The 13,714-nt window shown below is 26.4% G+C and overlaps 2 protein-coding genes across 3 annotated transcripts in view; both read left to right on the forward strand.

Moving 5' to 3' along the window:
* LOC136080619 (beta-2 adrenergic receptor-like) overlaps positions 1 to 13,714 on the forward strand; it is a 29,434-nt gene that overhangs the window by 11,272 nt on the left and 4,448 nt on the right. For both annotated transcript variants that reach the window (XM_065797499.1, XM_065797498.1), the window contains exon 2: positions 5,742 to 5,829. The gene's annotated coding sequence lies outside the window, so the exon portion shown is untranslated. The remainder of the gene's footprint in view (positions 1 to 5,741; positions 5,830 to 13,714) is intronic.
* Positions 8,742 to 9,134, forward strand: LOC136080203 (capping protein inhibiting regulator of actin dynamics-like). The gene has a single exon (XM_065796817.1). The coding sequence runs from the start codon at positions 8,742 to 8,744 to the stop codon at positions 9,132 to 9,134; it is 393 nt and encodes a 130-aa protein (XP_065652889.1).

The raw sequence follows: 13,714 nt of genomic DNA on the forward strand, positions 1-13,714 counted from the left end.
AATTGAAAATTTTGGGGGATATTTGGCACAAAAGGTTTACGAGGGAGATTGGCAAGCTTCAACAGAGCAAGTTTTGATTGATCGCATTAAACTAAAACTACAAGAAATTGATTTAAACTTTTTACAGTCGCATATGAAAGGCGTCAGAGCAAAATTGAGATCAATTGCAGATGGTGGTGTTTTTTCATATAAAAAATAATATATTTTTATTAAAAGATAAATGCTTTATTTAAAAAAGATATAATAGTAGTTTGTTTTTTTATTTATAAATAAGTTATTGACGTTTTTATTTTGTCCGATAACTTCCGCATCACCCGTTAGTTGAAAATAGTTCAGAAAATATTTCATCAACTTGTTGCTCTCACATTTGGAGCTGGGGGGGCTAAGATTTTAGGGGTTTTTTGTTCCCAGGCTCCAATCATCGCAGTTTTTTGCAAAGCATCTTTATTTGACATAAGCGTAAACATATAAATGTTTGAAGTTTGCTCTATTTCTGGAAATTAGATATCTTGAAGACTAAAAAATGCTTCCGCCACCCTGGTGCTTTGGAGTATTGAAATCGATATTACCAGTACCAAAAAAGATAAATACTACATACCAATACATGATTTAAAGATAATTTGCCAAGCAAGTACACCATACGCCACGTAAAATCAATCAATTAAAAAAATTTTTCTCGTGTAATAGTTAATAAACATTACCATTTTGCCATGACCTGACGTTAAACAACTTCTTTTTAAAGTGAGAACGTGTTTTCCAATTTTAAAGAGTTTTTCTCTCTTCACCTGTAGAAGGTGGTACATTTAGATTCTTCTAGCTCTGCTAAAAAAAATTGAATTTTGTGTGATTGCCACCATTTCAAAGGATTTCTTTTTTGTTAAAATAATTTTCTTTGCTCAATTTCAATAAAAACTCAATTTCATTGGTCGTGTTAATTAAATTTCTATCTTTTTAATTATTCGAAATTAAAGTTGGTGGTTGACCAATTACTTGTTGCTTTATAAGTTTTAAACAGTTACAACTATTTACTATCTATGGAGTTTGTCACTATTTTCGTTAGCCTTCATATTTTTAATCATTTTTTGAATATTTTTTAGTTTTTTTTTTTAAAGACTTTGATGAATTTTTTTAACTAAACTTATATTTTTCTAATGAGTATCCATCTGTTGGCATCTAATCCTGGAAGCTTACTACTTTTAATTGCATATATGGATAGAGGTTTCTTTTGCACTCCTACCTAAAAAGCAATTAGGTTGAAAATCCGAGATCAGTTAAATGTTTTGAAATTATTTTTACACATGACACCATATATTTCTTTTTGCGTACATTTAAAAATATTCAAATATTTAGAAAACCAGAGTTTTTTACGGTTCTCTATACAGAACTCTACACAGTTAACACCTGTAAAAATGAATCGATGTATCTTTTAATATATATTTTTTTTACTTATAAAAAGTCAATTTGTTGCATAAAATTTGAATCAAATAAAATACTGGCTTTCTCTGCAGCAGCACGATTTAAATCATTAATATTCGCAGACTGAATAAAACAAGAAAAAACTATTATGCAATAACTTTTTTTGACTTTCTTGGTTTTTAATTTTTTTTTTTTTTTAAATTTAACACTTCTTTTTGCATTGGAAAATTTTAGAGTTAAAGAAACACGTTTTTTTATAAATTTTTGAAGAGCTCATGATAAAAATCAAAATTTTGCATTATACTTATATATTTTTAACTTAATGATATATTAAATTAATTAATTTAACATGTCATTAACTTACAAATATATTAATAGAGTGCAAAATATTTTTTTTATCAAACTTTTGCATTATAATGATATGAGGTGTTCAAAAATTTATAAGATGCATATGTTTTTTAATATTAAAATTCCCCCTCTGTAAAAAGAAGTGTTAAAAAAAAATTTAAATAATCTTTTTTTAATCAGGAACTACTAACTTAATTCCGCTAAAAAAAAAAGTATTTAAGAAATGTAAATAAAATCCTATTTCCGCTTTGTGACGCAAAGTGCAGCGGGTTGAAATATTTCGAACAAGTTTTCGTTTAAGCACATTATTTTGTTCTTGTAAAATTAAAAGTTTACTGTATTCTTTGAAAGCTTAGCTAAAATGCCTTAAGTGTTGCACCCCAGTGGGCACGTCTAGCGGGTACATCACATTGACATCTATTAAAACGTCTTATTAGTGTCTTAGTTGTCTTGAGACTCCTAAGATAAAATTTAGACATCTAAAAGACGCCTTTCAGACAATCACATTTTTATTTTTTCAGACATCTGTTAGACGCAGATGAGACGTCTAAAAGACGTCTAATTTTTATGCAAATCTTAAAACGTATAAGATAAAAATGAGACATCTAAAAGAGGTTTTCTGGAAGATCAGATATTAGATATCTTTTTGATTCATCTGACACCATCTTTTTTACCTGATAGACACCAGTTGAGACGTTTGATTTTTTATGCATTTTTTACATTTTTTTAATTAGGAGTTTCATTAAAATAAAAAATTTAGTAAAGGAAAGTCACAAGCAAAAATTAATTAAAGTTTAGTTTGGATAAACAAAAATTCGACATGCAACATGGTATCAGACGTTATAAAAAATTGGTAATTAATATTATCAGCAACTGAATTAGTAAATTTGAAGTCTTTTAAATAGTAAAAGAATGATAATATAGAAATAAATGTACAATATAAGATAATAACCAGAGGCAACTAGCCCCGGTCTTCTCTAACTCATAATATAATTAGAGAAATGATTTCGCATAATCAGCCATTTTAATAAAGACATTAACAGGTTTTAACAGGCTTGTGAATAACGTTTTTCCTACTTTACAAAGAAGGTGTTATCATCAATTCACTCAACAGTAACGAATAAAGTAAAATTTTTTATAAACAGAGCAGATTTTATAAATTTTACTACTGATATGTGGACCAAACTATATATATATATATATATATATATATATATATATATATATATATATTATATATATATATATATATATATATATATATATATATATATATATATATATATAGGGTGCATTAACTACTCAAAATCACATCGTTATTTAAAGCCAAACCTCGCCAGACTTCGCCAGACTAGATTGTCAAACCACGGTGTAAACAAACTTGCATCAACCTAATCTAGGAAAACTTTCAAAAATAGTCTGATTTACGAGAAAAGCATTTTTCTGATTTGTCTGTTATTTCAGAAATTTTTGATACAACAAAAAGCAACACCTCAGAGTCAAATCTTTTAGTATTCTGCAAAGACTTGGATGTACTAAGAAAAACTAAAAATAAGATGAGGAACACAGGAATCACAATATATTCCTAAAGTTGGATTGAAAGAAGGTGGTTATTTCTTAAAAGTCTCTTTTAGAATTTTTAACTTAGTGACACAGAACAACACTCCACCAACACTCCACCAACACTCCACCAACACTCCACCAACACTCCACCAACACTCCACCAACACTCCACCAACACTCCACCATCTAAGATGGTACTTTTTACTCCATTTTTCGCAAAAGTCTCAGGAGTTAAAAGACAAATGATAATTGAAAAGAGACTTGCAAAATGTTGTTTATGAATCCATTATCAAGTTGCATTGTTAAGTTTTATATTCGACTATTATTTCTACAGCATGCTTATTTTATAATTTTTTTTCGTAACGACCGTTACGAATATATACAAGACCGTTTCTTAGAAATATTTCCAAGAAAAAAAAGTTTTTTTTTTTTTATATTGCTTTAAGTTTAATGAATTATGTAAGCTAGCCATTAATTGCTATAATTCAAAAATACGAGGACTAGGGACAAGGATTATTTAAATCAGTATATTAAAATGAGAACTGCAGTTTTTTAAATCAACGCACAAAAATAAGGACTAGAGTTATTGCAATCAGCACACCAAAATAAAGACTATGTCAAAATATGGACTTTTTTTTTGCTGTATAAATATATACTAAGTAAGTTACTAACAAGATATATTGGTAGCAGGGGTGAGAAGAAATTTATTAATTATTAACTTATTGAAATTTTGTTAAAGGGGCTCTATGAAAAGATTGCGATGACGTACAGTCATCCTCATCTTCTTTGAGCCCCTATCTGTTTTACTTACTTTTTTTTATGAAGTACAAAGTTGTAAAATTCTTATGTTATATTAAAACAGGAAAAAAAAAAGATAAATTCCGTAAATATAAAGTTAGAAAAGATTGAGATAAATGCTCTTTCTCAATCTTTTCTAAAATTTATCCTTGATAAATTCCGTAAATATAAAGTTTAATTTAAAAGTATAAAATTTCGTTAACTATATAAAATAAACAAATGTAAAATAAATAAAACATATATTATTAAAAATAACAAAAAACGCTATCGGCTTAAACATATTCTTCTAAAAACATGGAAATATTTAATTCTTATTTATTGAAAAATCATGAATTTAATTTAAATTCATGGTTTTTCAATAAATTAAAATTAAATAGTTAAATTTCCTTTTTTTTAATATTAAACTTCAAAAGACGAAACAAAAGTCTAAGGATCAAATAAAAAATAATAACAACACATATCAAACAAAGACATATCAAGTAAATTCAAAAAGTTAACAAGTGCATTTATCTCAATCTTTTCTAAAATTTATATTAATAAAATAATACTTTTCATTTATGTGATAAACAAGAGTTATTGACCAAAGTTGTTAAAGTCAACGCACCAAAAATTAGGACTAGGATTATTAAAATCAAGACACAAAAATATATTTGAGTTCAAAAAAAAAAAAAAAATGTTAAAGGTACCATCAATATAATATTTTTAGTTTGGGAACACACCTTACTAGCATTATTTAATTTTAAATATAATTAAATAAATTTTAAATATAATTAAAAAAATCTTCTACAAACTAATTTTTAAGTTTAGAATAAAAGTCTACTTTTATATTGTTTGTAACAACAACTGTTGTTATGTCTTTATTAAAACTTTGAGAGTCTTAAGAGAAATAAACAAACAGCGATTCTGTCATGTGTAATTTTTTGTTTTAATTCCTCTTTAATACTGCTAACTACATCCCCCACATGGCCATCAAAATGAAAAACAAGTGTTTTACCTCATTATTCATCTTTTAGTTCTCTTGGTTTTTAATACCTTTGTGTATTACAGTGTATAGTATTTCTGTATTACAATCTAGTTTCAGATCTTTTTCTAAGTCGTTTTTTCTTTCTACCATGTGGAATGCAAAGAGAATGTGTTTCATTGCGCATTCTCTATGCATTCCATACCAAAACCTTTCCCTGTTGCAATATAAAGTTTTTTTTTATGACTTTAAATTAATTTGATCTGAAAAGATATTGGTAATGTCTTAAAAATTCAAACCCAAGAGAATTAAAACTTTGGGAGTCTTACATCCAAAAGCATTAAAACTTGCTGAATTTAAAAAAAAATTATTTGAGTGCAACTTTTAAGTATTCATAAAATTTAGATAATAATAAATATAATAAATAACTTTTTTTTGTTGTTGAAAAACTTTATAAATGCAAAGGTAGAATGTTTAGAATGTTTGATTAGAATGTTTAAGACATAAAATAAATTTGCAAACATTCTATTGTAATTCAAAAATAAATACATTTACTTATGTCTATGTATTTATGCATTAATCAATTTAGATAATTTTGTATTATTTATAGACTTATACACTCTGGTTCATTATTTATTACTTTTTTATTTTAAAGCCATAATTAAAACGTTCAGAAAAATGGTACCTGCAATGGTTACATGTATGTTTTACTAAGAGTGGCACATTTCAAGTTACTTGATTTGGTAAGCTTATATATTTTTTTAGTTTTAAAATACATTGAAACTAAATTTCAATTAAATTTATCAAAATGAATTGAGAATTGATTGTTTAAAAACTTAAAAAAAATTATTATAAAATGTTAAAACAACAATGGTGAAAACCCATCATATCGTTATGTTAATTATTTCGTATAAATGTTAGAAAAATTACTTTGAATACAACTTTTAGTCAAACAGAAGAGTTAGTTTTATAACAAATACAAAGATTATTTAGAATATTTTTAACTAAATTAATAATAAAAATAACTATATAAAATAAATGTTTTACAATTCAGCTACATTTAAAGTTTCTAAGCATAAACAAGATACGCAACCATTCCAAGTTAACTGCTTCCTGTAAGAGAGTGCAAATACACCAAACTTTTTCAATAACACTAACTTGGTAAAATGTTTCAATTTCTAGTTTAATGGTTAAACGTTAGTAGAAACGGAATTTTGGGAATACAATATTGTAAATTGTGATGATACTAAAGTTATTGTGCTGACTGAGTTATGCAAGTTAAAAAAAATACTTTAAAAAAAAGGAGAGTGGTCCTAGATACAGGAAAGCCTAAGTTGTGCAGATTTCCAAAATAACTTTAAAACACTTATCAATTGATTGCTAAAAATTCCTTGAAAATTTATCATTGTGTTGTGAAGAATATTTTCGAATCCTATTTAACTTTTTTTTCTTGTTAATTAACATTTTTTGTTAAAACCTATGTAGGGTTTTTGTGTGTTTGGTGCTGTAGCCAGTAAAGATAAAAATAAGCAGTCAAACAAATGTTTATATTCATTCATATATGACTACTTGAACCACTAATAGAATTTTAAGATATTATATATTCCTACAAAAAAAAATGAACCAAAAGCCAACGCTGTGCAGGAGTTAACTGGCAGTTTTACTCGGCACTACGTAAATTCGGAGTTCACTCTAAAGTAACTTTTTAATTTAAGAATACTTACAAAATATTTAAAAAATTTCCTATTAGAAAAAACACAGAGTTTCTCTAAGTTTTAATATTTTAATTAAAATTCAATTGACAAACAGCTGCTAAAATTATGTTATACCTAAAACACGTAACAATTTTGTTTCATGTTTTAAAAGTTAATCTTCACAAGATTTTATTTAGCGGCATGAGGATAAACAGCGATTGTTTGATGACAAAAGCAAAAAAAGCTGTTCTTTGTTTTACATGTTGTTTTATTGACAGAAATTTATCGTTTGTATTTGGAGTTAAAATATTTATAATTTTTTTTAAAAAAAGCTTTAAAAATGTTTTTACAAATTTTGGCAAAATAACAATCCGTTTTCTGGAAATTAGTAAAACGTTTTGAAAATTATAGATGAAGTCAATTTCTTAGTATTGAAAATTATAGATAAAAAAATTTTATTATTGAATTTTTGAAAAATTAATTAAAATTTTTGTTAAATATCACAAGGACTTGTTTTTTTTATCATCATTTAACGCTTTGTGAAATATCACTAATAAAATATCGACGATCTATTGTTAGATAATAATTAGATAATAATAGATAGATAAGAATTAGAGTATGAAAATTATCTTTCTAAAACATCAAAAAAAAGCTGCCGCGATCCCTGGTCATAAAAAAAAAAAATTATTTTGCTTTATCATTTAAATCAATCATAACAGATTCCAAAAATATATAGTTTGTGGTAAATTATATGTTCCTTGATAAACAAATTTTATGGGATATGGTATTCTTTTTTATCCATAACAACACTTTTAGCAACTGTATAACTTAGGGCTGTAAATCCTGGCTCGTGTTCGTGAACGGCTCGGTGATCGGCTCGACAATGGCTCGTTCATGTTCGGCTCGAATGGTAAACGAGCCGGGCTTGAACAAAAAATTAGGCTCTTTTATTAAACGAGCCAAGCTTGAACTTCATAGGCTCGTTCATATAGACTTGATTAAAGCTCGAATATATATATATATATATATATATATATATATATATATATATATATATATATATATATATATATATTATATATATATATATATATATATATATATATATATATATATATACATATATTTATATATATATATATATATATATATATATATATATATATATATATATATATATATATATATATATATATATATATATATATATATTATAATAATATATGTAATTTAATTATTAATGTAATTTGAACTATTAGAGTGCAGTGTTTAATAGGAATTATTATGTTTGTGAGAGTTTACATTATGTTTGAACATTGAACTATTAGATTTAACTTTTATTTTGAACTATTAGATTTGTGGGATCTTATTTCATTATGTTGTTTATTTGCATGTTTAATAGACTGTAGGATTGTTTATGTTGTTTGTTGATTTGGACTTGCATTATTTACAGACGAGCCTTTAACGAATAATTTTTTTTTACTAAACGAGCTTTAAACTAACAGGTTACAATAATTATTTCGAGTTTTAAACCAGTCGAGCTCGAGCAACATGTAAAACGAACCGAGCCCAAACAATACTAATCCTTAACGAGCCGAGCTCGAACAAAGAATCTCATGTTCGAAACGAGCTCGAGCCGAGCCTGAACACTCTTAATATGTAAACGAGCCAAGCCGAGCCCTGGCAAGCTTGGCTCGTTCGGCTCGATTTACAGGCCTAGTATAACTCTCGTTTTGTCTGTCTATTTAATGCCCCAATAGTCTTAACTAGATCTGCAAGATGCAATCTCCGTGTTTTCAACCTTGTTTTAGGGCATTCTGCTATCTACAAGCCAAGGTTTTAGTAATATTTAGTAATATAATTATTTATACTTATAGATTTAGTAAATATGGCTAAAAATAAAAATAAAATAAGATTAAATTGAAAAAGAATGTTTATAATCTTCAGATGTTTTACTTTTTATGCACAAAAAAGATGAGAGAAGATTACAAAAAGAGAGAAGATTACAAAAAGAGAGAAGATTACAAAAAGAGAGAAGATTACAAAAAGAGAGAAGATTACAAAAAGAGAGAAGATTACAAAAGAGAGAAGATTACAAAAAGAGAGAAGATTACAAAAAGAGAGAAGATTACAAAAAGAGAGAAGATTACAAAAAGAGAGAAGATTACAAAAAGAGAGAAGATTACAAAAAGAGAGAAGATTACAAAAAGAGAGAAGATTACAAAAAGAGAGAAGGTTACAAAAAGAGAGAAGATTATAAAAAGAGAGAAGATTACAAAAAGAGAGAAGATTACAAAAAGAGAGAAGATTACAAAAAGAGAGAAGATTACAAAAAGAGAGAAGCTTGGATCTAGCTAATTTATTAAGTAAAATGAGTAATAATAAGAAAAAAATAATAAGAATTTTTTGAAGTTAGATTTTAGTTCAGAACCTCCTTTACTAGTAAAAATACTTGAACTAAATTTTAATTCTATGCAGTAAAAATTTGCTTCAAATATTTCTTACAGACATTTATAATCCAATGTTTGACGTTTTTAACTTATGTTTTTTGTTGACACAGCATTTTTTTAAAAAATGTTATCTAGTCTACCAACACTAAACCTAGTTTAGAGTTTAGAGAAATTGTTTTAATAAATTTTGTTTCCATGTGGTTGAGCAACCTTGAATCTTTCATTTAACGAGAGTCAGTTAAATTAAGTAAAAATTTTAAAAAACTGAACCAATTTATCATCTTAAATCATCTGTTAAAAAACTGATACAAAGTGTTTTACTAGATTTTAATGCTCTAGTCTATTTATATCTATAATTTTAAAATTTTCTGTGTTTTTTGTTTGTAGGTGAATGTTATCTGACTGAAAAATAAATATTAAAAATTTTTTTTTTTCTTTATCGCGTAAAATGAGTAATGTTAGGGTTAAACTCCGAGGAAGGTTTCACATAGACAAGTTCTTTGAAGTCTTGGGGTCAATGTTGCTTTCCAAAATGGCTGCATGGTTTCCTAACAGCAATTGAATTTACATGAAAGACGAAGGTCCTTGTCATACGGAAAGAAAGATTACTGAAATCCTGAAATAAGCCAACGTGAAATTTAAATATTAATTTTTAAATTTTAAGTTTCAAAATATTTAAATAAATAAAATTCTCTTTAGATCGTACAATTAAAGATTGTTTCATCTCATAAACAACACGATATTGTATTTTAGGATGTTTTAACTAAAGAAACACATACTGAATGCTAAATTCAATTTTTTTTTCATATTATTTGCTAGTCTTTCTAATGAGTTGGCCACTCTAGCCAAAAAGTTTTTACTTGGGCAGGTCTGTACACAAAAAATGCTTACTTTTTTATTACGTTAAAAAATTGTTTTATTATTACGTCATTAACAAAGACAAACTTCAGTGAAAACCAGTTTTCTATTTTCAGAGTTTTTTTTTTTTTGAAACTTTACACGATGGCTTTTGATTAAGAGGTATTGTAACTGTACCATTCATTACATTCATTATATTTTGAATATTTTAATCTAGTTTTGCAAGTTTTCCTACACAGAATCTCTTGTGACTCATCACAGTAGAAACCAATAGACAATTATAACGCCTCATTTACTTGTACCCTATTTCTTAATTATTTATTACCTCAAACTCAACAAGTCTATTAGTTTCAGTTTTACGAGGTTTATACATTTTTTTAAAATTAATATGGAATTATTTTCATATAATAACTGTTTTCATTTATAGGATGGCCCGTTCCAAGTAGGCATGAGATTTGACTATATAAAGTTTACTTAATATTTTTAGATAATTTGTATTTGAGTTTTGTGTGGTTGCAGGACATTATTCCACAATTTTTTAAAGTTTGATGCCTTTGGTCATTTAAGCAACATTGGTTAGGAATTCGACGTAAACTTTCTCGTTAAAGACCTTAGATAAGTAATGCTACTATGTGTAGTAGTAAAGTGGTTTGCTTTGTAAGTAAGAAGTACAGAGTTTCAACTAACACATCCTAAGTAGCTCTTTGCCTAACTTGTTTTTCCGCACAGTAACTTTGCTTCGGTTGTAATATATATATATATATATATATATATATATATATATATATATATATATATATATATATATATATATATATATATATATATATATATAAATATATATATATATATATATATATATATATATATATATATATATATATATATATATATATACATATATTTATATATATAACTAAATGTATAAAAATGTATAAAAAAAATAACTTTTAAAAAAAAAGTTATTTTTTATATACATATATAAAAGTTTAACTTTATACCAAAATGATAAATTCATTTTGGTATAAAGTTAAACTTTTAAAAGTTTAACTTTATACCAAAATGAATTTATCAACACATATCCATTTATCAACACATATCCATAGCTACTGGTTGTAAATGAGTTAAAATATTGTAAAGAAATGTTCCCTAAAACAAAACGGTTTTAAAATTGATCCTAACTAGTTAAACCTTTGTTCTTAAAATGTGTCATCACAGGATCATCGCTTTTATTTACAGTTTCTCTGAGCAACTTCTGATTAAGTAAACTATTGAACTACTTTGATTTTTTTTATAATTTTTTTTATTTGATGTAAAACATGGTAAATTTAAAAGTATTTTCATACATATATAAATAACAGATGTAGAATATTTGGTTAATTTTATAGATAACTAAAAATCGAATATAAAACAAAAATAATATGTGATAAAACAATGAAAAATGTTGCAACTAAAAACGTATTTAAAAATATTTACTAAAGAGGAAAAAAGCCATGTTGAAACAATAAAGAGTTCAATGAGGGTAAAATTTGTGCGCATTTAATGTTCGTTTAAATTTCCCAGAAAAAAAAAAAAAATCAAACACATAGACAATTTATGGATCACTGAGACCAATTCATGAATCACTGAGGCCAATTTATGGATCACTGTAGATTATTTGAGAATGTTTAAGATTTTTTTAAAGTAATTTATTTGCTGTTTATGAAAATTAAGACAAAAATTGGGTGGAGCTAAAAGAATACAAGTTGTCTTATCACCGTTACACTTATGGTTTTTGAAATGTTTTAAAATTTAAATACATAATAAATAATAAACAAAAAAGCAAATACACACAAAACCTCTGCAAAATACTTCAGCAAATAATATTTCTATGGAAAAATTTAAAAAATAAAATACAAACAAAAAACAAATGAATGCAAAATAAACAAATGCATAGTTTTTTTTAATTATACATTGTTATGAAAAGTTTTTATTTTATACAGTATGAAAATATTTTTGGTATTATGGTTAATCCTCTTCCAGCTAATTTCCATATAGAGGCCACATACCAAGGTCCGCAAAGACGAGTTCAGCTAAAGAACTAAAGAACGGCGTAACCCGCTGTGACGGACCAAAATTAAGTGAGTTAAAGACGAGCGAAGTATTTTAGAGTGCAAGTCAGAAGAAGTCAAGTTAGAAAGTAAGCATAAAGAAAGCGAACAGATATTGCAATGGATGTTGAACAGATATTGCACTGGATGTTGAACAGATATTGCACTGGATGTCAGGATGAGCAATCAATATATTTAATTAGTTTTAACTAATTGATGCATTTGATTTAAAAATATTTTTGAAATCTTGTTTTTAATACATTTAATATGAAAACTCCAAGACAATTTTTGTTTATCTAAAATTACTACCAGGAAGTTTTTTTTAACTTTTAATTACCGTTTTATTGATTAAACAATTGGGTAATTTAAGAGAAATAAGATGGGTTTATGAAATAGGATAATTCTACATCTTTTCAAGATGTAATTGAGAACTTGAAAGTTGTAATTAAGAAACGTAAGATGTAATTAAGAAGGTGAAAGTTATAATTAAGAAACGTAAGATGTAATTTAGACCATAAAAGTTGGAAATAAGAAATCGTAAGATGTAATTGAGAAGATAAAAGTTGTAATTGAGAAAAGTGTAAAGAATAAAAAGATCTTCGTGTTTTGAATTTTGTAGTCCTAATATACTTTATTATTTAAGGCTAGAAATAATAATATAATATCAGTAAAATATAAAAAGTCATGAAAAAGGCATTTGAGGTTTAGGCGGTAACTGGAAAAATCCTATTGGGTGTCAATTAAAACTTTTTTTTAATTTTGTTTGTGAAAAATTTAGTTGAGACTTCAGATGAATAATAAATAAAACACAAATAATTTATTTACATAAAAATTTAAAATTTAAATTTAAACGTCATTAAAAATCATTGCAATATTCAGTTAAGCACTAACTTAGGCGTCTTCCATATTAAAAGTTGTTGCGTAATGCGTGGTCGTATGCTGTAAAGCGCGAGTACAATCACCTCCCATTATTGTATTTTTTGCTGCTGTAACAGTTTTTTCTAAATACTGTACTCGTTGTTCCATAATCCCAGAATGCGAATAACATCTTTATTCGAATCAACGTTTATTTTTATTTTGGACCAGATAGCTTCCACTGGGTTTAACATTGGGCTGTAGGGTCCTAATCGTAACAACTGAGCCGGTAAATTTTTTAACACCCTTTCCAAACGAGCGTAACATGGAGCATTATCTGTTACGGCGACCAAATCCTCTAAACGATTCCCGGATGTAACCCACTGGATAAACAAAGCCAACATCCACTCGTTACAAGAATTTGCTTTAAATGATCCTATGCGAGTTTCCATCATGACGACATTTGTTGTTGATATAGCTGAAATAAAATGTATGTTTGCCCTTTTTGAAGAAGGTATTTTCATTATTGCTCTTTTCCCCTGTTTGGCACATCCTTGCGTTTTTCTACAAAAAAGGTTAAAATTTGTTTCATCCAACCAAACTATCTGATGATCATTTGTGATGTGTTCGGTAATGTTCCTAACATATTATTCATTGTAGTAGGCTTCTTGTGCACTTTTT

This window comes from Hydra vulgaris, chromosome 05 (genome assembly GCF_038396675.1).
Source record: "Hydra vulgaris chromosome 05, alternate assembly HydraT2T_AEP".
NCBI lineage: Eukaryota > Metazoa > Cnidaria > Hydrozoa > Anthoathecata > Hydridae > Hydra > Hydra vulgaris.